Source organism: Echiichthys vipera, assembly GCF_963691815.1.
Source record: "Echiichthys vipera genome assembly, chromosome: 13".
In the NCBI taxonomy this organism is placed as follows: domain Eukaryota; kingdom Metazoa; phylum Chordata; class Actinopteri; order Perciformes; family Trachinidae; genus Echiichthys; species Echiichthys vipera.
This window is the reverse complement of record NC_139838.1, coordinates 22,598,033-22,624,094: the sequence shown is the minus strand read 5'-3', so window position 1 is coordinate 22,624,094 and position 26,062 is coordinate 22,598,033. Positions and strand designations below refer to the sequence as shown.

The 26,062-nt window shown below is 39.5% G+C and overlaps 1 protein-coding gene across 1 annotated transcript in view; it reads left to right on the top strand.

Annotated features, from left to right (window-relative positions):
* Positions 1–10,523: 10,523 nt before the first annotated feature.
* crybg2 (crystallin beta-gamma domain containing 2) overlaps positions 10,524–26,062 on the top strand; it is a gene marked incomplete at its 3' end in the record, with an annotated part of 46,174 nt that continues 30,635 nt past the window's right edge. The window contains exons 1-3 of the mRNA XM_083925206.1: positions 10,524–10,858; positions 20,103–20,220; positions 25,826–25,981. Coding sequence (XP_083781332.1) covers positions 10,668–10,858; positions 20,103–20,220; positions 25,826–25,981 — 465 coding nt within the window. The 5' untranslated portion in view covers positions 10,524–10,667. The remainder of the gene's footprint in view (positions 10,859–20,102; positions 20,221–25,825; positions 25,982–26,062) is intronic.

The window sequence follows — 26,062 nt, the reverse complement described above, 5'->3', positions numbered from 1 at the left end:
TTGTACGATATGTTTGTCTATGTAGTTTACTTTTGGAAACCTATGTTAAGAATTTATATGTGAGAGACTATTTTGATGATACTTTTATATTTACACGATGTAGCATATTAAAGATATTCTTTCTATACATCCTGTATTTTGTGTGTTTTTTCTTCTGAGAAGTGGAACAATGCAGGGCGGGAGAAAATGAATTCTTTCCGAAATCCCATGATAACATAAGCATCGCTTTAGCAGTGCACGGTTGACTTACTAAGAGTCATCTGATAAACTCACTCCACCACCTTCATCAAGGCAGTGACGAGAAAGCTGCTAGTTATGCTTTCCTTTCACCCTCACGACAACACAATTCCTCCGAAATTAAACAACAAAAAAGGTTGTTTGTCCATTTCCTGATCTGACGCCCTTATCAACTTATTTAAAAGCAGTTTGTTACGCTGCTATACTAACCTAGGGCCTCTCCCTATGTGTTGCAATTAGACGTGAAAGATGTCACCTGGACTTTCTGGGGTGAATGCAACCTTTCCTATCTGAGTGTGTGTGTGGTTGACTCACCACAGGCTCTTGTTTCCTGTGACCACCTCACTTGGAGTGGGAATCCGCTCTTAACACAACTCAGGTGCAGTGTGCATAGCGATGTGACGTTCGCAAACGATCCGCAACGCCGTGTTCAAGCTCGCACAAGCACTTTGCAGCACTTCCGCCTCCTCCTGTGGCTGTAAAGGTGACAGCAACAGCTACAGCATCAGCGGGCAGCAACATGCACAGACAGGTGTTATACTGAAATGCACCAGATAGACTTTTATCCAGCATGCATGATAGGCAGGGGCTCATGTATAAAAAAAAAAAAGAATCATGACCCACTCTTTTTAACAGCTCTCGGAAAGGAACTGAGCCTGAGCTCCGGCTCCCATAAAAGAGCCCTAATTCTCATCAGTAGCCCCCAAACCTCTCCACACAGGTGCCTTCCTCTACCTGCCTAAACCAAGCCTACATCTTGAAGACATTAAGTTTCATCACAACCCTGCTAGAAATCCCTGCTGACAAATAACTATTTTATACAATGTAGGTTAAGGTTAGATCAAGTTCTTTATCAAGATTAGGGGGAAAATAACATTTTTGTTTAAGTTAGGAGACATTTATCATGGTTACAATAATAAAGCTTTGGTTAAGGTTCAAACATCATGAACATAAGGCCTCATTAACCCTTTTTTGCATCTCTCAATAATAATATAATATGCATGCATTATCTGTGGTCCATTTTAATACTTTCTTTTTGAAAAGCCATGGCTACTGTGTCAAACTGCATTGGCCAAACAAGTATCTGTCAGGTTGATATGACAACTTGTAGAAAGGTGGCAAATAGTGACACATCACAAGTGTTGCAGGCATGACGTTCTTTTCATCAATCCTAAGCGATGTTTGATAAATTCGGCAATCTCAGGGGACAACTCAACAGTTTAATGTTACGTCTCATATCACAGTAGCTAGAAATGCATATATGAGGAAATTCAAACAAAACGCTAGTCACTGGGTCTGTATATTTTGTAGGCAAGAACACAATGCTTACGCCCTTAAAACATCCTGCTTACTAACCCTCTCTTGCTGGTAATAAACTCTAGGAAGTCCCACGCTACATTCCCCTGATTAGTTCACTTTTCAAGCTATTTCCTAGAAAATTTAGGAAATGAAACACATCAGTCTTCAATGAAACTCAGAAGAAAAAAAACACTGCTTACATCACGATTTTTATATTGCAAAATCACTGGTTGTGACAACAGATACTCCTGTTTTGTCATTTATACTTTCAAGTAACTTTGCCATGTTAAAACTGGGCGGGCTTGGTTAGGATTACAGTAATCACAGCTGGTGTTTGGTTTCAGATTTCAGTTTTATAATAGATCATTTATCGGAAAAAATGAGGTCAGAAATCCTATTTGGTCAAAGTCACTGATTTACGGACACAGCAGGCGCACCTAAAGGAACATGAAACCCCAAAATATGTTTCTGATTTCATCATTTTTGTCCCACGGCAGTGATACACACTTTCTATCTACACAATCTATAGCAAAGTTACTGTAAGCAAGGTTGGCTCTTTCCAGTAATTCTCATGCAGTCTCCCTCTTCTGCTGTTTTAACCACTTTCTTTTTCTTTTTGCTGCCTAAAGACTCCTCATTTTATAGTTTCCTCTTGTGATCTGCTGTGGGGGATAACCCCAGAGCAGACACCTACATACCACTGACCAGAATAAAGGCACCTCAGACTTTAAAAAATGTGCAGTCAAACTGCAGTGGTGACAGGAAATCCTTTTCTTCTGACGGACTAACAGCTGCACTTTTACACACGTTTACACTTGTGAAGTTAAGGAAACAGAAGCCACAGAAAGAGTTAGAGAAAGTGTACCTGTGTACTGTTCTGATAAAGAGAAGAGATGAAAAAACACAACATGGTTTCATCCGATAAAAATCAATGTCTTTATCGTGGATAGATAACGCATCGACTCAACAGCCCGTGTGTAAACCACATCCTTTGAAACACAAGGTCATACACATGCACAAAATATCCATTCTCAACCCTAAAGAACAGAGAACAGGGTTGATTGCATCAGCCATTTGTAAAGTTCCTCTGAAAAGCCCTTCTTATGTTCTTACCACCTAGATTTAAACGAGTGATTTACCAAATATAGTTTGCACCAAAAACAAATATCTTAATAAAGATCTTAGAAATGTAGATTGGTTTCTGGGAAGTATCTGTAGCTCTTTCCAATCGAAAGCAACAGGAATTGTAGCATCACAAGCCGTGACATAACTTAAATAATTAACAATTTTAGGAGGCAAAACGATATATATTGAATTAATCTGTTCATCCTAATTTTGTGTTTGTTGTATTTGTGCAGTTTAGAATGAGAAATGTCTGGTTTTGTTAATGCAATCAGCCTCATGTAATCTGAGGTATATTCTGTTATCTTTACACAATTTCATTTAAATATCTATTATTAAAGCAAATTTTATTCAAGGGTCAAGTCCGACCCTTTAGTCCGATAGTAGTCGACTATATCCCATTACATATTTGACTCTAAATGGGTAATATAGTAGCAAGCTAATGTTAGATTTAGCTTTTTCAGTTGGTTGAATTAGCTACCAAGCAGTTACATCTGGCAGTTATTGCATGGATATTTAGAAACCTTGTGTGGTACCACCAGTTTCAGTTTACTGATGCGTAAATTAACATTTATAGTAGTAGTATAGTAGTATGTAATCTGAGTTTGAACATATAAACAGCTGACTCGTGCCTACCTTTAAAAAAGTAACTTAGGGCCCACCTGCCCACAAGTGTGGTCTATGTATTCAAACAAAAAATGGAATAAAACATATCTAAACTTTATCTGTATAGAATACATTGGCCCCAGTATAGCTTATACAACCTCGCTACCAACCTAACCTCAGTCAACTAATTCAATGAGCAAAAAGGCTATAATATATAATTTAGAAAACATCGAAAATGGATAAAACCAAAATAATAAGAAACATTGTCTGCTATTAACAACATTGGTGGCTGTCTGGTTAAGAGGACAGGGCTCACATAAAACAGACATCCTGTTTATAATTTCTTCCTCTTAGTCTTCAAAAACACCTCATACTTCCCCTCTGTTGCTGGCCAGCTGTAAAGCAGATTCAATTCATGCAGTCTGCGAGATTCACAACAGGACATCCTTTGACTTGCCACATAGGGGGGTTGGCAGTCAAAAAAAGAAAGAAACACACTCGAAAATACACACACACACACACGCACACACACACACACACACGCACACACACGCACGCACACGCACACGCACACGCGCATGCACGAACGCATGCATGAACGCACGCACGCAAGCACACATAATGCAAAAAAGGTTACAGCATGCCTCAGTGTTGTTACAGTCAATCAAGTGAATTGTAAAGACTTGTTCCAAGTTATCTCTTCAAGAGTTCATGACCAGGTCAGTGTTAAAGTGATGCAAGTGAACCAGCCAACTCAACGAAGTGTAGTGTACACATTGCACGATACAGTGCCAATTAAAATTTCCAGGGAAGTTGTTATCTTGTCTCAGACTGCGTCATATATCTAACTCCTTCTGTTCTTCTCTTGGAACAGGTCTGACTTCGAATCAGGAAAGGATGCAAAGTTTCCAGAAAATGTACATTAGATGCCTTACAGGAATCATCATCGGCTTTACGGTACAACGACATGTCCACCTGGACTCGTTTCCTATGCTTTCAATACTCCAGAGAACAGGAGTCCTTCGGGGCAACAAAGACAACTTCAAGTCTCAGTCACAGAGCAGAAAAGTGCTGTGGGCTGTTTTTTAAATTTTGACTGTGTCATACCAGTCTAACCACGACCGTCACACACTCCCAATCAGTTGTGCTTTCACATCTACATATAAGAAGCCATCACCGCCCCAGGGAGAACATTATGCACCATCAAGACTGAACCCTCATCCCTGTATTTTGTGTTATCTCAACAGACGCTGAAGTGACATCACTGATTCTGGTACATGGCCGGATGTCAAACTTGCTTATACATTACTGTATATCCGATCCTTTTCTCAGCAATGATGACAATACCGCAGTGATTCAGTGCATGAGAGGGACAGAGAGGAGGAGGAGAGAATCAAAGGCTAATAAAGACAAAGAGAGCAAACAGAGTGTATCATATGCCCAGGAAATTCACTGAAATCAGCATGTTATTTCCAGTGCCAGCTTGGTGACACTTACCAGCCCTCCTGAGCATGTTAATTATGAAGGCTTCATTTGCAAACTGGGAAACATCCGTATTTATGTAATTTTTGTGAATCCAGGGAATATCAAGCTGGTGGTGTGTTGTTCTGATAAGATATCTCACTTTTTGTGCACTAAACGGCATGTCAATCAACTAGAATGGCTTCTTTCTTTTATTGAAAATTCACTCTCCATATATCATTTATGTATTATTTGTTAGTTAGAAGTTAGACTTATACTGTAGTTGCAAAGGAGTTGTTCCCATCTGCATTATCCATTTATCTTCAAGCTAACCGTGTCATTCTGAGCATTAATTGACATATTTAACCTCTTTAACATGGTTTTGCACTGGAACTGGGGTTCAGCTTACTTTGCATACTTTATTAATTTATCAAATACCCCAGGAAGAGAGATAGAACACTAATTTAAAATGTGTTTGACGTAGTAGGTTACATTTAAAAAACATTTTAAAATATGTGATTGACATAGTAGGCTACATTTTAAAAATATGTGTTTGATGTGGTAGGCTTTATTTTGAAAATATAAATCTGAACTAAAACTTCATTTCGATATTCATTCATTGATTATTTTCTCAAACATACACAACGCCAATGTGCGATAAAAGAAGTTTTTGGGTACGTTCATGTCATGCTTTCGTGTTCAGCAAAGGACAAGAAAAAGAAAAAAGAAAAAGTAGAAAGAAAAAGAAGACTCTGGGGCAGAAGCAGGTGATTTTAGCCCCAACGTCACAGCGGTAAAGCAGCCGCAGCTCTCAACTTAGGTAGAAACAGTTGTTTGCGACTTGCAGCTTTCTCTCTCTCTCTGTCCTGTATGTCTCTTGATCTCCCTCAGCACTATGGACAGCACCCCTGCATTGACACACGCACCCTTGGCGACCCCTACACAACAACAGCCCAGTGTAAAAAAGTCTGCCAAGTGAAATTTGTCCATGTAATCCGGCTCTTATCACAGGTTTCTTCTGTTGATATGTACTTGTAACCTATAGCTTATAGGCTTTACAGTAATATCTGCCTGAAAAAGTTAAATCTCAGAAGAATTCTTTACATACACAATGAATATGTGTTTTGTGCACTGAATGCCATACATTGTGCTGTAAGTACCGTATGTGTTAAAAATAAAATAAATCTCACGTTATTTCACTTATCATCTCAATATATGTCATAGTTCAGTTGTAGCCAGTTCAGCATAGTTGCCTAGCAATTATTAATGTAAATAAACAGTAAATACAGGAGCAGTGTCTTTGTTTGCCCAATAGCCAAGTCCACTTACTTGGAAGAGACTTGTGTTGATGATAATCACCAACTATCTCACATCCAACAGCTGTAACCTCTGACTCACACATGCATTTCTGTCTTATCAGGTCAGTGTGTGTGTGTGTGTGTGTGTGTGTGTGTGCGTGTGTGACGTTCACTTTCAGTTTTAAGTTGCTGACATCCAGCGATTGATGATAACGAGCCAACAGACCAGTGTTTTTATTGTTCTTCAGAAGTGCATGACTTTAACTGGATATCGTCAGGGTTCAGACTTTTGTTCATCTCTTTATCATCAGCCCCAGTTTCACCTCAGCGTTTGACTTTCAGTTGCAGTTATTTTTTTAGTCAGTAACGGCCATATACATGGGTGTGGGCCACTGAGTAAAAGCACAAGGTTGTGACGCCGGAGCAATCAGCTAAATGGGTCTAAAGGTCTGACATGTCGAAGTAATAAATGTTGTTTATGTTCCCATATTTAGTCAGTTCACTTTAGTAAAGAGGCTGTTAAACAGAATTGATCAGTTCTCTGTATGCTGATGTTTGAGAGTGAAGTGATTTGGAAAGCAACCCTACTGCTGATAAACTATAACTTTCATTACAAAATATTTTATTACATAAACTTTGTTTGAAGAAATACAAGTACGTGACACCTAGTATTATAATATGAGGGATCTCTATTTAAACATAACATGCTAAAGTGGATTTGAACAAGTTGTTTAACCAGTCGGGCAAAGTGGGAAACTTCCCCAGGGCCCTAAAGTCCCGGAGTTCACTGAATTTTAGTGACTTTATTTAGTTAATTAGATACAGTATATTGTAATTTTGATAGGAAATATGGAAACATGTACCACTAAAGCTGATACTTAAAAGGATTTGTTTCCCATTTTAAGCAATGAATGTATTAATTCCTTGGCAGACAGTTATGAGACGATGGACACCAATCAATCTTCTCATCTTTCTCTCCAACAGTGAGCGAATAACTGTACTTCTCCAAAATGTCTGTGGGTTCTGCTTTATCGCAAGACACAAAGGCTGTTTGCAATCTGTAAAAATACATAGTATATTTCTGTTTTTACTGTGAAAATATTTTTTTCATCTGATATTGTGTTTAAATGACACATATTCCTTTATTTACTTGTGTGTAATCAAATTATCGGCAAACCTGGGGACATGCAAAATGCCTGCATTAGAATGATGTACAAAATGCATAAAGAGTGGGAGGAACAGGGATTAACGGGGGTGCAGCAGCTCAAGGTAAAGGCTGACTAATATCTATACCTGAAAGGTAATGAAGAAAACTGAATGCTTTCGGTTTGAGTGACTTTGTTAAACACTCACTGCATCAGTGCACATGAGATCATGACAATGTGAAATGAACACATTTTTTCACTGTTAAATTTATATGTAATTGAGCGCTGTGTAATGTAGGAGAACTTTAGAGGTTCCCATTCTGTGTCCCTGAAAGTTGCTGCTGGGGAATCCCAGCACAGTGCGGGATATGATTTCACTTCTATTACCCTCATAAAACTGACATCATGTTAGATTAGGGTTTTTAGTGTCTCTATTTTCCTTATTTCCTCATGATCAGTGCAACCAACGTGGGCACATTTGAAGATGATTTATGACTTAAATGCAAACATACACAACACACGCACGCGCACACACACACACGTATATATAGTATACTATACACAGTGGAGACCAAAATTAGAGAACAACGAATAAATACTTGATTTTTTCTTAAATACTGTTATTTTTTAGTGTCCATAATTTGAAAGAATATCCTCTGTGGCTGTACCATTGTGTGTTAGCATGTTTTTTTTAAATAACCAAGGCACTTCAACAAAAACCTTTATTTTGTGAAAAAGACAGTGAGCAAAATTAGAGAGCAGTAACCATTTTGTCAGAAGAGATGATTTGAATAATGTTTTCTTAGAGCTATAGGGTTAAAAAATGAATAGGAAGTGTAGAGACCCTTGTTTTGAAGGACTTCTGCACCACAGGACATCACTAGTTTCCCACACTGCTCTGGTTTGATCTTGGGGTTCAGTCTTTCCCCAATCCTACACCGAACATAATGTTTCCGAAATAAATTGAACACACTCTCATCACTGAACTCTGGACCAGTTCTCCTCTGTCCACACAACATGTTCCTCAGCAATGGCAAGTCTAGCCTTTTTATTCGTTCTGCTGATCAGAGGTTTGATCACTGCAGAGTGAGCTTTTAGTCCAATTTGTCTTAAATGAAAAACACTGTGTGCAGAGACAGATCCTTGCTGTTCAGCATTGAACTGGTGAGCAACTTCAGCTGCAGTGTTGAACCGAATCCCCATTGAGAGTCTTTGCATATTTATGTCCTCTTGTGCACTTGTTTTATGTTGATGACTGGCCTTTTTGAGGGTCTTAAATGAAACTGTGTCCTTGTAAAGTTTCAATATTCTGGAAAGCACAGACTTGGAACGCCCAACCTCTCTTGCAATGGCTGAGCGGGTCAACCCTTTGGCCTTCATCTGGACAACCTGCTGCAGCAGCTTTCAGTCACTTTAGGGCGGCTTTGCATCTTGCAAAATAACCAGGAGAGCTACCAGATGAATACAGTGTGTCCAGCAATTAAGTAAATGGTCACCAGATGCCAGATTAACACCAATAACTGGGAGGATTCTGAAAGTGTTCTCTAATTTTGCTCACTGCTATTTTCACAAAATAAATGTTGTTGTTCGAGTGCCTTGGTTATTTAAAAAAAATGCTAGGACATCAGTGGGATAGCCAAAGCGGATATTCTATCAAATTATGGAAAAATTAACAGTATTTTAGAATAAATCAATTATTTATTAATTGTTCTCTAATTTTGATCTCCACTGTATATATATGATACTATAAGTTATCTTAAAATATTTTCATTTTGATAGTCAAACAATAAAGTTTCCTTGTTTTGCTTTTCTGTAACAGTAGTTGCCCACAGTGGTTGTTCTAATTATGGGGAGATAAGCAGAGATAAGACACTCACTCAAAGCTAATCTAACATGATGTCATTTTTATGAGGAGGGTAATAAAAGTGAAGTCACATCCCTCATTGTGCTGGGATTCCCCAGCAGCAACTTTCAGGTACACAGAATGGGGACCTCTAAAGTTCGCTGTACATTACACAGCGACCAGTTACAACTAAATTTAACATTTTGAAAAACAAAATCTATTCAAAATTGCCATGATCTCATGTGCACTGGTGCAACTGACCTTGTGTGAGTGTGTGTGTGTTTGTGTGTGTATGTGTGTGTAAGTGTGTGTATGTGTGTGTTATTTTATTGACCATTCATTGCATCAGTCAGTTCATCACAGAGGAACTTGTTCTACAGCAGTTGCTTGTGTTTGATTTGAGTGAGATGGCAGCGCCATCGTGAGGCAGAGTAAGCCACATGCAGGCAAACGTGTGCACGGGTCTGGGCCTTTTCAGAATAAAAGAGAAATACTTTATTAATGTGATTATGTTGCAGGGTCAACAGAGACCACAAGATGTCGCCGTTCATCCTCTGTGATTGCACTCTGTGAAGGCATACATAATGAGGAGGTCATCTCTTACTTGTTGGATCTATAATAACTAACCTGCAAATCACTCTGTGAAAATGCCTTTTTAATCAAATAATGTATCGTCATAATTACAATTATTATTAATGTTATTATTATTATTATGAGGTACAGAAGCTACAGTTAGCCTAGATGTATTATCTGTCATCTTGAACGTTTTCAGTGTGTCCTTGTTATCCTCATTAACTCCCATCACTAGACATGCATCCTTCAGGCTAAATATTCAGCTTTTATTTATATGATTGATAGCCTATCCTCATATATTTAGAAAACATGACATAATCAGACTTTGTCAGGGATAAACCCATTAAGTCATGATCTTATTTCCCTCCTTGGTGTGTCCAGCCTTTATCAAGATGGATGTGCGTCCTCCACAGATCTGGGTCTGTCTGACGTTCCTGCCTGTAATAGGGAAGGTTTTCGTTGCCACCGTACTCTACAGGGGAATTGTTGGGTCTAGGTAAATCATAAATAAGTCATAGAGTGTGGTCTATACCTACTCTGTAAAGTGTCCTGAGGTAACTTTTGTTATGATTTGGCACTATAAATAAAATTGAATTGAATTGAATTGAGACGGTTTTCTAACTGACCTGTGAAATGCTAAAAGTTGGTAAACAGGGGACATTTTATCACAAAAGGAGACTACCAATAAAAAACTTGTCTGCATACAACTGGGGAAACACAGTGTCTGACACCCTGAGCGTCAAAGTGATTTAAATGAACTAATTTGGAGTTATTTCATATTGCGTAATATGGTACAAACCTCACAGGAAACAGTGTCTCCGGAGGCTGTCTGGGCTCTGGGTGTTGCTCCTCGGGGCGTGTCGCCACACCTGAGCTCTGCTGGAGCGCACAGAGAATGAGGCAGCAGCAGCAGCAGCCGCAGCAGCTGTCATCTGTCAACAAGTGCCATCCGTGCAGCAGTTTCCACTCCGCGAATATCTTCATCAGCTTTTAATGAATCAATCATCAGCGGGAAAGTAGTTGTGCCTCGCGTAAAGACCCGCCAGCCCCGCTCCTCCCTCGGTGACATAACGCCCTGCAGAGATGGCGAAGAGCTCATCGGGCAAGAGGTCCCTGAAAAGTTTGTTCTCCAGGAGCGAAGTCAGCCTGGACGAATCAACGGCGAAGGACGTGGAAGAGAAGAAGAGGTTTAAGTTCCTAAAGTTCAGGGCAAAGCCGAAGAATGACTCCCCCGTCCCAGGGAAACCGGTTAATGACAACCAGCAGCTGCTCAGGTATGCTCGCAGAGTGTCGTGCATTTCCCAGTGGCCGATGTTCATGCCCGTGCATGTGTCATGTACTGTCTGTCTGTCTTCTCATGGAGGAGCAGCAGCATGAGGCAGCTTCTGACGCTTTAAAGCCGCACACAGCCTGCTGCAGTGTTCATTTCCTCATTGCTCCTTTTATATGACACCTTTTTGGATAAAGACACTTGATTCAGTTACGTTTTATTTTGAAATAATCCCATACTATTATTATTCACCAATGATAAACAGCCTGTTTTGGACTGATGCTTTCCCAGCTGATTGGGACATCATTGCTCTCTAACTCAGATCTCATTACACAGTGAGCTGTCCAACAGTCAGTGCAGAAATGTGTCAGGCGATTAAGTATTGAGTGTGTTTAATGATGGCTGAATAAGGTTATTCCCGGCACCATGCCAATCCATTCCCTTAAGAAGTGCCACGACTTTCTAAATGATTGAGTTGGTAGCGATTTAGACAGCCCAGGAGGACACTTCTGTCTAGACAGAACTGTTGAAAGGGAGACTGTGAAATCCATAAAATTCACTCCAGTCTTACAGTCATTATGTAAATGTGCAAAAGAGCAAATGGAATATAGAGAAATGAACCCTCCTTCACTTCTCTGAAAGCTTGTAGAGTCCCTCGGGGACAGTTTTAGAGAACATATTTCAGCTACAGCACTATTAAGCATGTAATGAAAGACAAAATGCATGACATGATTGAACATCTGGTGTATTTCATCATCCGTTTATGTTATTAAGATATGAAAAGAAGTCACTTCATTTAGTTTGAATTAATTGATCATTTGTTTAAGTGATTTTCTTAGTAAAAATACCAAATATTCTCTGCTCAAGCTTCTTCATGTGAATATTTCCTGGTTCATTAGTCTTCTCTGATATTAAAACTGAATATCTCTGGCTTTTGGACTGTTAGATGGGGGGGGCAACTTTGATAAGTCAATTTTGGCTGTGGGTAACCGTGTCGAACATTTTACCTTATTTTCATACATTTTAAAGGGGATCTGTCCGTTTTCACAGTTCATACGTGCTGTTCTTATGGTCTGAGACAGTAAACCAGACAGTAAAACTTTTAGGGCGCACTCACACTGTCCATCCGTACCGTGCCCCGTGCTTTAGGATACTTGTCCCCCCTCCCTCTCCCTCCGCGCCCCAGGCCCATTTGTACTCACACTACCTGGGCCTCGCGCGAATGCTTCTTGCTGCCTATACGTCATCACGCTGTATCGCATTGATTGACGTCATCGCGATGTGTCGCTTTGTTTACAAATCTTTCCATGGACCTCTGAGTTTTTGTGCGTCTTGTCGACTGTTTTTGAATATTTTCATCGACCAAATCTGCAGTAAACACTCCACCTCCGCATCACACCAACGTGAACCTTTCGCTGCCATTGCTTTAAATGTCCGCGCATGGTCCGTCCTTCTTTTTTCTATGTCCAAACAGGCGCACATAAAATGACGTCAGAACCGCTGTAGGCCTCGTGCTCGTACACGTGCGCACGCTCGTGCTCGTACATGTGCAAACGTGATTTACAAAAGCCCACCTCTCCCAAACGGGCCGTTGCACTCACACTGGTCAAACGAACTAGACTTTTGCCGTGAAACATGCTTGGGCACGATACGGATGGACAGTGTGAGTGCGCCCTTAGTAAACATAAACAGTTATGGCTCTTGGATTAAAAACGTTTCTGAGTCTGTCTGGTCTTGTTTTAATTTACCTCAAACATAAGCAGTTCAAACAGAGAGTGTCCAGGGTGAGATGGATCTTTTAGGCTCTTGATTTTCTCCCAAATCAAAAACGTACAGTGTTAAAACTTCAATTTGTGATTGAGTATAAAGTGTGGAACTTCTCCGTAGAGGATGAGTTGGGAAAGATGTTAAAAATGACACTGAGCACCCAGGGGAATGTTCTGTGGCTTTATTTTCTGTTTCAAAACTGAGAACACAACAATCGCATAAAACTCATTTGGGTATAAAAAAGAAAACTAGTCTCCCATTCACCGCTGATGGAGCAGCTCCAGACTGCTCGATGACATCACAAGTTTGAAAGTTTCTGGCTTTGAGAGAGAGAGTAGCTCATGTTCACAAATACTGATTGAACTTAGCTAGGCCATGGAAATAATCAATTTTCTGCATTCAGCTAGGGTCCCCCTTTAAAGACCAATCTGATTAACTGAGAAAAGAATTGGCAGATTAATCCATAATGAAAAGAGCCATTTGTTGCAGCACTAAGCTTATAAAAAAAGGAATTGCAAACAAAATAGTGGGACAGATCTTGGCTGACTACAAAGTAGAGAGTTTTTGGGACTGATCTTGTTATCTGCGAACAGTTATAAATAGATTCAAGAAAGGTGAAAAACACACAAGATACAAGACTTGGTCCCTGAAAATTTAGCATCTGTACTTTTAGTCATGGACTTTTAGCCATTAGTGCCAGCGGCAAGCTGTTTTACAGCTGAGCAGTTAAGTTGTTTTTGTACAGAAACCAGAAACCACATGCTAGACTGTGATGTGCTCATTTGTAAACAGTCAAGGAAGACAAACATAAAGATCGACTTAAAATTATGATCCTTTCCAAAACTGTTTGTACTTGTACTGTTTACTGTCAAAAGACTCAAAAAAAATATTTAAAAAAGATCCATAAACAAGGATCAGTGTTTATGGATTGCTCTTATATATTGACAGATAAGTAGGTCTAAACCAGTGTGTTCCTTTATTTCATCACTGCTATCAGTGAACACACCTAATCCATCTTTTTGCTTTCACAACCACTAATGGGCTAACATTTTCATTCCTGGTGATATATAACAATTGCAAGCATTAAATGGGAACATTACATAAATTAAGAGTGTGCTATGTTATTTATTTCCAAGGTCTATGAAAGTTCAATCAATATTTGTGAACATGAGCTGCTCTCTCACAAAAAAGAAACCAGAGAAGTAAGTCTCAAACAAAGTCTGGAGCTTCTTCAGCCCATTGTCATTCCAGGCACATCAAATATTGTCGTTTTGTCACAGCCTGCTGCTTTTCATACCAATGCACCAGGCATTCAACTGTTAACCCATGTGTGGTCACATTAGACGCACAGAGAAAGTGCATTGTGATTAAGCCACAAAATCTGTTTTGGGAGGAGATGGATGGAGTTGGGTTTGAGAGATGGCGTCTCTATAAACACAGATATCTGCATATTAATGAAGACAATAACAATAAGCTGATGGAAAGATAAATCGTTGTCGGACAATAGCTGATGGGTCCGATCAATGCATTCCACCTCGTTTGCTCTCCACATGCATTTTTTGCCTGTATACAAGCAAAGCCTGCTCAAACATGATTGATAAATACAAGTCGGACCACAAATGGAAATCAGACCCCACTCACTACCCAAATCTTGTCCTGTTGCCTACAGATTCTACATTCCCTTGCAGAATCGGTTGATATAGGTTGCCATCTGACATGCAGGGCTACCAATGCTCATGTTGACAAGGGACACCAAGGGGTCCTGACCATTGGTGTAGTTGTGGTTAATTAGGTGGGTGTACTAGTAGGTCGATGGGGAGGTTACTGAGGAGGAATTGGGTATACTCTCCTAAATATTCCAATGTATTTTTGGCTTAAGTGAGGATACTATAATCTGACAGAATAAGATACCGTATACCTGACAAAAACAGTTGTGCTGAGAGTTTTGTTGGGTATTCTTGTTGTCCCCAAAAACTTTATTCTTCTATTGTCACGTTCTCAGTTCTGTAACAGAAAATGTACCATGTACATGCCCCTGGGTGCTCTCAGTGTCATCTATAACATTTTTCTCCCAAGTCATCGTCTATGGAGCAGCTCCACACTTTATACTTGACGACAACACAAATTTTTGTTAGCAATCTAGTTTTTGGATGTGTCAGAGTTGTTTATGTTAATATGAATATATTTGGACTGTCTTAGTGATCTTAGACCATGTATGGATTTTGAAAATTCTCATTACATGCTACAGACTATATCTGTGAGCCACTGCGTTTTCACCTGATCGTAGTTGTGCTAAAGAAAGAACCGGGGTGGTGTTGATTTAGTAGTCAAGTGCAACCTCACCCTGGAGAGACAGGGGCATCTTGTAGGCTGCAATTTAGCAATATGCACATAGAAGGCTTTTAAAAGTCGGTTTCAAAGCCTTCGACAATGTCAAGTTCCCTGTGGCGTCCTGAAATATTTACAAAGGAGTCGCAGTGCTCTGTTTGAGCCTCACACAATGTATAAGCAAAGGGTTGTAAAGATACACACTGTTGAGACGGTGGTTGAGCCACCAGTCACATGACGGGACAATGTAACCATGTTGTTCATGAGGTTGTAGAGCAGACTGAGTGACAGCTTTTGTTTGCACAGTAAAAAAAGAAATGATGGGCTGACACTGCGAGAACCGCCTTTGCACACAAGACCTGCTGCACACAGGGGTTATGCAAGGGTATAAAGTTTAACAGCAATAACAAACGTCCTGTTAATATGAATTAGCAGGACAAAAGTATCATAAATTAAAACAGAATGAGACGCCTTCCGTCCACGGATTTGCCTATTTACGATCTTAACATTATGGCTTTCCTTGTGTTCCTTATAACTGTTGACATTATAAATACTGTCCCCGATCAGAGTTAATTCCAGACGGAGTCTAAATCTGTTTTTGTTGTTAGTTAAGGATTTAGTTTTAATCCATGTCGGGGGTTTTATCTGACAAAGACTTGAGGATTTCAGGGTCTTAGAAATACATCTTCATGTTATTTATTTTGTTTTGACTCCATGCCATTTCATACAGTCCAAGGGGAGGTCAAAGGCAGTATGGATCTACGTGAAACTTTACCCTTGCTGTATGAAATAACAAAGGAAGCACTCAAGTTTACTTTTTCAAACAAGTCAAACACACCCAGAGAGAGTTTTAGTATCTGGTAAGATTTGTTGGTCTTCCAAGTAGAGTGGTGGATTAAAAGAGGTACTGTAGAGAAACCTGCCACTCCACATGCCTGCTGCATTCTCATGGCACCACTAATCAACTACAATGCACACACACACATATGCTATCTTTGTGGCAAAGGATGCATTGGCAACATCTTAGTCACAGTAGATGTCTCATCGCAGCTGTTTTTTTAAATAAATAGCTGACATTATTCAGAACAATTGAGGTGAAAATGAGTCACTGTAACATGGATTTTGGTCATCCTTGTGTAGGAGTCGTGGTTACATAAAGAGTTTCTAAGAAGAAATACTCTGATCCTCTTCAAACATTTTTATTGAAGCCGATTTAACTATTGTTGTGACCTAGCCTACATTGCCAGTGGATGTGAGTTGTACAAGGACAGAAACAGCTTCATACCACTATAACTATGTCGACCCTGGTGTTTTTTTTTATTGCGACAAGAGGGTGTTAAAGAATATATATGTATAGTGCCGAAAGAAAAAAGTGCAGCACATTCTGTCTTCATATGCATTTTTTCTATTTATTATTCAGATTAGTTTTCAGCCCTCAGGCCTTCTGCAAGATCAACAATTATTGGCCTCCAGTGATGAGCACCTCCGTACAACCCTTGGTGTGCGTTGCTTTTCTACATTATAAAGGATATCGCGCTAAAACAAAATGTGATTTGTTAATTGATAGAACATTAAAGGAAACTCCAGTGATAAATCAACAATCGCCTCAAGGGATGTGACTTTAGCCACTGTCGTTCGGGGCTGAAGATGGTGAGGGGGTGAAGCTTCTCAGGTTCATGCTACATCAGCCGCTGCGAGCATAAGGCTGCATTCACACCAAATCAGGCATTGTGGTGAATTGCAGGATTGTGCAGCGGTGCGGGAGTGCATTGGTTTCCCCAACTCTATTGTATTTTGTGTGATCACCGATGGGTTATGCAACATCTCGGCTTTACTTGTTGTTTACTTGTACTATTTGTTCGTTCTTTAAACTTTTTTTTCCTGGGATTGTGGGAAATGTAGCCGTCAGATTTTGACAAAGAAGAAAGAGAACGCCGGTATCCAATATGTTGCAATACTACAGGACTTTGTGTTTCTGCTTCATTTATTCAGATCTGTTACATCAGTTTGCATGGAATTTCGCCTTTTTTTTTTACTATTTTCCGGCCATTCTCCACAGGCCAGGTTAGACTGCAGTAAAGTAATTCATAGAGATGGGTTCAGTCAACTTAAAGATAGCTTTGTTAGTAAAAATCAATTGTGGGCTTTAAGTGGTATGCTCCTGTCGTGTTAATTTTTTATCTGTTCCATTCAGTCTGTTGTTCTTGGTTAAATAGGGGTATTGACTCCAAATGACACCACAGCCTAAAAGTCAGTCAGACAAAACCTATAGATGATCCTTTCCACTACCCACTTCTGTCTCTGCAAACAGTGTTTTGTAATTTATTGACATAATGTTGAATTTAGCTAATTATCTTTTTTTTCTGTACAGAATCAGAATCAGAAATATTTTAATAATCCCAGGGGGTAATTATTTTTGTTACAAAACTCCAGATATACAAACAACAAATATTATACAGACAACATATATTAGAAAAACAATGACAGTGAAGGCAGCATCAATCTGCCTTTTGCTGTGATGTGTTTAAAGTGGAGTGTGCAAGTGACTGTGAGGAGTCCCAACATCAGTAACTGTGTGCTCTGAACAATGAAACGAGTTAAACATTAACTTTGATACAGTCATCAGACAATTGCACTTGTGTTATAGAAGGCCCTCGACAGATAACGGAAACTTGATGATGCTTACGACCTTTAAAGTGATACTTGACCTATTCTAGTCCAGCTCTGTGTCATGGCAGTGTGGGCATTGTGTTCGTTGTTTGGCCTGTTCCAGTGGCAAAAGTCCTTGAGGAATGGAGCATCGGAGATGTGCCAAAAATCAGACGAATGACGTGAAACATCTCCGATGCTCCGTTCCTCACTGATGATGGAGATCCACCAACTCCGTCAAGCTACCGGAAATAGGTGTTGGGACCCAAGACGGTCAGGTTTGCTCCACTGGTGGATAGTGCTTCGTTTTGACTTAACTGTTTTTCAACATGGCAGCCGAGGCACAAATGTTCTCATTTTACAGGTAAACAGTAAAACAGTAAGTCAATATACATTTGAAGCAAAAAATATGCAAAACAGTAACCAGAATCTTGGTTCATTTTTGATCAGCACCGCCTAGTTTGACAGTTTCATCTGAGTTTTGTGAGCCTTGTGTGGTGGACGGAGCTCTTTTGCATAAAGTTGAAGTCCAGTCGTGTTTATGCAAATTCAGATACAGTGAATTGTCAGTCAGACAGTCAACTTGCCAGGCTCTATCGATCATGCAACAGGCGGCCAGATCTCCTGCTCTCCAAAGAAAATGAAAATATACGTCAACTGAACACACATCTGGACACAGTGTCCACACAGACCTGGATTGAAATGGGTTAAATATCTCTCTAAATGCATTGCGTAGCTCAGCAGTCAGGACACCCGTTTTCTAACTGTAACTCTAACACAGAGTATGATGACCTACATAGTCGTCTGTCATCTCTCTGAGGTACTGGTTACGCTGTCTCACACGCTTGAATCACAGGTTAACAATGGCTATTTGAGAGTAGACTTCTCAAAAGTAATTTTTGCTTTCACAGCCTATTTCAGTTAGAAGTCGTCCCATAGGCCTACAGAGGACAGAGGCATGTATGTGTTTTTTGATAGTTTATGAGAATAGGTACAGAAAGGTCGCAAATTTGTGCCAACCTTTAGAGGTGTTGCTAGCTGGATTTTGTTACTTTTGCACAGAGCCATGTGGCTTGGCTGTAGCAAGTGTCTGCGAGTTTTTAGATATTAATGCAAATGTATGAGTTTCACTGCTGGAGGCTTCACTGTAGTCGTCCCCCCCCCTGTCTTGTTCTTATGCAAACAAATATTCCCACATTTTACTGCACAGCCAGAGAAAGCAAAGAAGCTACTTTCATCTCAGTTACATCCTGTTGAACTTCATCCAAATCAAGATTCCCTTTTCTAGAATAGCAGGTGTTGGTGTTGCAAGTTCACAAAGGGAAATGCTTTGCATGTTTCTTTGTGTTGACATCCAGTATAAACACACATCACCTAGGTACAAAGATATGACTCATTCTCTCATCTCTGGACACCCTTTCTGATCCCCCAAGAAAGCGTTTCTTGGGTTTGTTTGTCTTTTTGCATATATTTGTTTCCATGTGAGCCTGTCATATTTTATAGCCATGTCAAATCACAACTATTGAAGCCACACTGGACTTTTCAACATGAAAAAATTGAAGCAGTCTTCGACCATATGGGCACAAAAAAAGCTCACGCTCCTACCTGCACAGCAGCACGTGGTGTGCTTGTTTGCTGTGTGCACTTGCTCGTGAATATACACAGGTTTTAAAGTCACAGTGGTCCATAAATTGTGACGTTGCTACTAATGTTTACATGTTGTTTGGCCTCCTGCTCGATGCAATTGTTTAAAGAAAAAAAAAAGCCTTTGTGTATGAAGCCACCTTTGTATTATTAGTTTGAGGTGATGACAGCTCGTGATTATCTATGGAGCCTCTCTGTTGACTCTAAGGCCCCTGCAGCCTCACACTGATGCCGGCGTCTCAGAACATGAGTTGTAAACAATTCTGATGACTGAACAAAGGCAGTTGCTTCACAGTCAAGTGGACAAAAATTGAATTATCTTAATTAAATAATCTTATTTAGGCTCTTAGCTCCCAATTTTGTATTTTCAGTGAAAGTTAATGTAGCTCCCAAGCAACTTTTTTATCTTAACCAGTTTTACCCTGATGGAATAATCAGGCTTTGTTCTATATCAAAGTCATACTCAACCTGCAACGCTGTGAACACAAACTCACTCTCTGTTTAGCCAGTTCTGTTCAACATTCCCTAAGCAATGATTCACTGTTTTATTTTGCAAGCAGCATTTCGTCTCTAGCACTATTCATACTGCACAAATGGGATGACATACCGTATATGTATGTTGTATGTGTGTTTTCATCGCACACTATCCCATTTCTTTCGTAATGTGTATCGCATTTAAACTCATAAATTCCTCTTAAAAGGTCGTCTCTATTCACATAATTTAAAAGTGCCAGATGTTTGACCAAACAACATTTCAAAGCTCACATAATTTACATTTCTGTCTGCTGTGAGAGACATTCAAGAATACAACTTCAGCATTAATATTTTAAGAGACTCTACTAATTACACATTTTTCACAGTGTACCCGTCGGTGCTCTTGAGTCCAGTGACACTGCTGTGGATGGAGAGGCCTCGGGTAACAACATCACCTCGAACATCAAGAGGTTTTCCCTCTATGGCACCTCACCCAGGTCAAAGGTCAGTCAAACTGGTTGCCTTTTAAACTTCTTTTCACAGATTGTTCTTAAAAATCACCACCAGTCTACTGTGAGCACTGTTGAGTAGTAAAAAAAAGAAAAAGAAAAAACTAGAGACCATCTTCTTGTGATGGGATCACACCAGCGATGCCAAAGTGGGACTCTACTCTTGGCGCCCTTACTTGGAGAACACCAATTTTCAAACTCAAATCAATTGTGATCTCAATTACACACCTGCAAAGTTTTGTGACTACATCTTGCATGATTGTGAAGCTGTACACGCTGACAAAAGCAGGCCTTAGACAGAAAGATAAATACCTGGCAAAGTCAAATCCTTGTCTGTAGGCATCTCCAGTGCTGTGTCCAGTGTTGCTGCTACAGCTGGTATCACACAGCAGTGGTCCGAGTTTCCAAGAAAGGTGTGAAAATGTGCTGCCGACAAGAAGTTACACATCACTGTGTTACACTGTACATGATGAATAGTGTAAAAGTAGGTTATATACCTCAGTAAAGTGTCTTTTTTTTTTTGGGTATTAAAATGACATTGCTTACAGTATGTGTTTTAGATGGATATCACTTATAATGTTTCAATAATCTTTATAGGACCCCATCAGCATTAATTTCAGAGCCATCCTAAAATATAAACAAGATCAACTTCTAAAAGAAAACCTCATTCACCTCATTTTACTGCTCAACAACGACTCTTGCGTGAGGTGGCCAGCAATCTGATGTGGCCTAAAGCAGCTGATAGTTCTGCATATTGTATTTTCCCTTATACATAAACTTGCAAATGCAGTCGGTCTACGCTATCATTCATTTTTTGTTTTATAAGTGTGACACGCAGAGAGAAATATATTTGCGCGATGCAAAATATCCCGGGGCTCCTCATTCATTAATAAAATATGGCCTTGGAAACAATGAAAATATGTCAAGTGTTCAGTCGAGCTTGACAATCAAAAGCTGATGGCCGGTTGCCAGACCAACAACCAGTTTTAAAAGTTACTGCTTTGCCCTGCCCTCTGCTTTTAATGGATTTAAGTGCTCTCAGCAGATCATATTGTTGCAGCAGCTTGGATGATTTCTGTAATAGGCATTCTGAATGGAGAATATCTTTCTTTAGAGCATTTTTTACTGCACGGTATACCATTAAAATATGTTTTCAGCACAACATGCTCGACAAGGCCAGTTTGGCAAAGATATTTTGCTGGTCTTTAGTGTTAGACCAGCCTTACAGCCATTTTACTGCTAGATGAATCTAGTGTCATGTTAGACTGTTTAAAGCCTAAAAGTTGGTTGAATTTAGATGTTTATCTATAATCTGAGCAATAGTTAGATCTAAGTCAAAGTCTATCTTTGTGAAACCAGCCCCCTCGATATGACTGAAAGATTGTCAGACACAAATATTGAATGCCTAGGTTTTAAACTCTAAACTTTTTTATCTTTGAGACAAGACAAACTTTATACTCTGGACACGAATGGAGCATCAAAAGCTGAACCTCTTAAAACATTCTTCCTTTGCTGCGCGGGACGCTAACTGGATGATATCCAGTTGAAACTTGATATATTAGCTTCCGTGGCTACCACTGTCAAGCACGTGATTTAGCAAGCTTAAATAACAGTCCTGAATTTGCTTTCGTCCCTCAGTCATTCTAATAATATACATGGAATAACAGAAATTACTTTGAATGATACATTTCTTGTAGATTAACGCTAGTCGGTAAAAGTCATTCTTGTGTTTTGAGATCTTCTCATCCTTACACACTGTTCCATTCACTAAATCATCCCTAAATTGATTGATACAAATTGAGACACTTGTTGTGTCTTGGTGTATTATTGTCTCTGTTATGCTCTCAGATAGCAGAGCAGGCCTATATGGGTTGTTTGTATGTGTTAAGTGTATTATAACTTGTCTGAACAAGAATTTCCTTTGGGGCAAAAGTTTCTTTGGGAAAGTTGAGTGAAATAACCCCATTATTAACCCAGTTGTTAGGTGACTTCATATCCCCCTCTTCAGCAGAAACTACATTCCACGTATGGTTTGTAGAATCTCCCTCGGGGACTTGCTTACATAATTATCATTCCCTTAAACTCACAAGCTCACTCACAAGCACACACTCACATATAACTCTAATATGCACTATACAAAGAAGCACAATCTCTGTTAAATTAGTTTATTTATCCTTTGTTATTTAACCACACTTAGACTTAATAACCTCAATTAGGTTACACCCACAAAAAGATAACTATTGGCTGCAGGTGACCTACATACAGGACTTCCCTCTAGAGGGCACCAGAACTTAGACAATACCACGCACAGCACAGTATGACTCTCTAAACAGTCTGTTCACATTTAAAGTCACTTGTGATTATTGTATACTATGTCTACAATTTTCTGGTTTAACTTTACTTGCATTATAATAGCAAAATAATATATTAATACACTTTATTTACACAGCATTACATACATTACATACATACATATTTACAATATTACAAAGTGCTTTACAAAAAGAAAAGAAAACCAGACAAGGCAGATAAAATGAAAATAGGGAATATAAGACAATAAAATGGACAAGAACAAATGAGTAGGAATAAAAATGGTAGAAATAAGGACACATATCTAAACACTTCCAAAAGCTTTTCCAAAGAGAAAAGTTTGAAGAAGAGATTTAAAAGAAACTAGAGAATAACTGTGTCTACGTTAATAGAAAAAGCCGGATCACCCTTTGTCACCATCTGTGAGTGTGAGTGTGGTCTTTACCTAGTTTGTAAAGTGTCCTGAGATAACTTTTGTTATGATTTGGCACTATAAATAAAATTTAATTGAGTTAAATTGGAGTAACCGGCAGGGCTCTATCCGCTTATCTTAATGGTCAAGAGGGCAAACACCAGGTAAAAGTGAGAATTACTCTGGTCTTGTTTCCCATGTATGCATGCCATATTTATGACACAGAGCTAGACTAAGATGAGAAATATCCCAAATACTTTTTTATTCCCCTCCAGAAGAGGGCGCCAGTGATTCACTAAAGAGCAGCATTGTGGTGAAATCAATTCTGATCCGACTACTTTGTAATTGAGATCTGAATATGAGCAGGAAATGTAGGAGGTGAATGTATGAATGAATGCAATTGTGCATACTTGTTTAGGTCAGCTCTCAAAACAAAAGTCATGCAGTAACCGGAAGAACTCTTTATGAGCTTTAAAGTGTGATGTTATAATTGGTGGCAGCTGTGTGGGTTTGATCTTCACCAGTGGGCCAGAACATAAGATGCCTTATCTAAACTCTGCAATGTGGGAGGCAACATTTGGTAGATATGAGTCATTCCAGGTGGCTTGGGTCACGAGAAGTAATTCACATTAAAAAGGCTTCCATCATAATACAGGTGTGGACCACAAAAAACTTTTTTGGAAACACAATGAACTGCACTTTACCCTCTATTGAGCATGGCCATCAACACCCAAGGAGATGCAATCTTTGCAACAACAAAAGTTTGTCACTCCGTAGGAATCCCCCACAACTGGGTGGAGCATTACTGGTGAAATGCATCACTCACTTCCCTACCATAATCCCTCATTGTGAATGAACTAAGTGCCCCATCAGTAGAAAAAAACATACCATTGGCCGTTTAGCTGAATGATCCACTGATGGTCAGGTTTAACATCAGCCAGGACTGATACAGGTCCCTTGTTGAGTGTGCTACTCAAGCGAGCTGAATATAATTTACATTGTGTATTTTTCACTAGTAATACCATAATAAAGTTTCCACTCATCATCTCACCTAATAAGGTGGCCACCTAACAGCTTGCACGACCACCTAACAGCTATGGTTTCTTTCCTGACGTCTTGCCGAACTTGAAGCCATGTAACCTTTGCTGAATAGCTAGAACTGTGGCTACAAGTAAATATTACGGGAAAAAGGTAAATCATGTAAAAATATGACTTTAAAGACTCATTTACAGACTAAAAAGCCTTGAAACGAAGAATAAAACAACTTAATCTGCATTTGACGTATTGCTTGACAAATTCCACGTTTCATTCACTGCTTTATATTTCTTTTTTAGAAGAAAATGTGTTTTTAATGGTAGGACCTGTAGGTAGGTAATTGAATTACTGAATTCACAACAGGATTTTTTTTTTTAATCTTTTGTTTAGTTTTGTGTGCTTATGCACAGACAAGGTCCCCAAACTAGGAAGGCCCCAAGTTAAAAAAGGGGAATGCATGGTTCTGCATTGCTAGAAAAGCATTAACAAGTTTGTGAAAGGACTTCCAGGTACCCATAAAGGAGGTCAATCTACACCAAGGTAGGTGCAACCAGCAAATATTTCATTTGATAGTCACACTTTTGATCCAATTAACCTAAAGTACCTACACCAAACTACCAAAACAAATACAGGCAAGAAAGGGAAAGTGGGGCTTGATAATATTTTATCTTTAAAAGGGGGCCCTGCAGAAAAGGTTTTGGAACCACTGCTGTAATAGTGCCAGACTTTAGATGTGTGTACTACGGAAGCGTTATCCTGTCCACCCACAACAGCATAACACTCCACTGTGATAGTTGTCTTTGCGTCTCATACTTTCCAAATCCATCATGCAAGGAAGAATTTGACAGGCACACCCAGTTAAAAACTTGGCTGATGGCAGTGACAGACAGCCTCCTGTTCCATTCTCTTTGTCGCGCCGCGACAGAGCATGCACGCATAATCACCATAATAGTGTCACATTTATCTTTGCAGTCACCATTTGCCTGCAGAAGTGTCTCGTTAAAAAATCTGATGAGGGAATGGCTTGTAGTAGGTGCTCTGCCAAGATATTTTGAAAACTTTTTGTCCTGCCAGATGAACCCTTATTTCTATCACATAAACAACAATAATGACACACTGTGTAAAGAGATGTAGATGTTTGCTATGTCGGTTATGACTTTCAAATCTATGTACCCAAACTAAGCAGACAAACCAAGGGTCTTGTCCAAGGGTTACCAAGGGTCTTGTCCAGGGGTTACCAAGGGTCTTGTCTAGATGGTAACCCAAGAATTGCAAATGTCTTGCAAGGAGGTTAGGCATTACTCTCGAATGGTTAAGGTTAGCATAGGTTGTTGGGAAGCGGGTCTTGTGAGAGTTTTTGCGAATCTAGGGTTCTAGACACGGCCTTCCAAGTGAAGCAGCCTGTATCTACCAGGTTTAGTTGGTCGTGTTGTTCCAGTCTTTCATATCTTTACAGGGTGGAGCAGATTTTACTGCTTGGAATGAAGTTAGGGTGTCAACTCTCTTCTTGTTTACAAGTGTATGGACTCATAATGTGTGTTTTGGAATAATTCTTCATTGAGCAATATCCTCATTCTTACCACTGAAAGAAGAGAGTTCTAATTAACCAATGGAAAGGTTTAACATGGTTCAGTAGGTTTGGTATGTAGGGAACAGCTTGTATGTTCTGTTTATATTTTAAAAAGTCCTAAAAGTTCTACTCAGTTATTAATCATGATATCCTGTTTTGGTTAATGTAATAGAATTCACATGTTCTTGAGATCCCCTAAAATTGAATGTCTTGTCTTTCTCTTTTTCTGCTCATGTCACTTCCCATTCCTCCATCCTTCCCTCTGATTCTCAGGGAAATGAATTGAGCTACTCAGAGATGGACCTCCGTAAGCCCAAAAAGTTTTCTTCCTTCTCCTTTGGTTTTCGAAAGAAGAAGAAAAATGATGAAGAGAATATCTCTAGGAGCACCTTTGGCCTTCATAGCCCCAATGTTGAAGAGCAAGAAGAGGTAATGCCCGTTCCATGAGTGAAGTTGCCCTTGTAACTTTGTCTGATTTATCAATCCCCCCAGTTTAAGTATCGTCATATT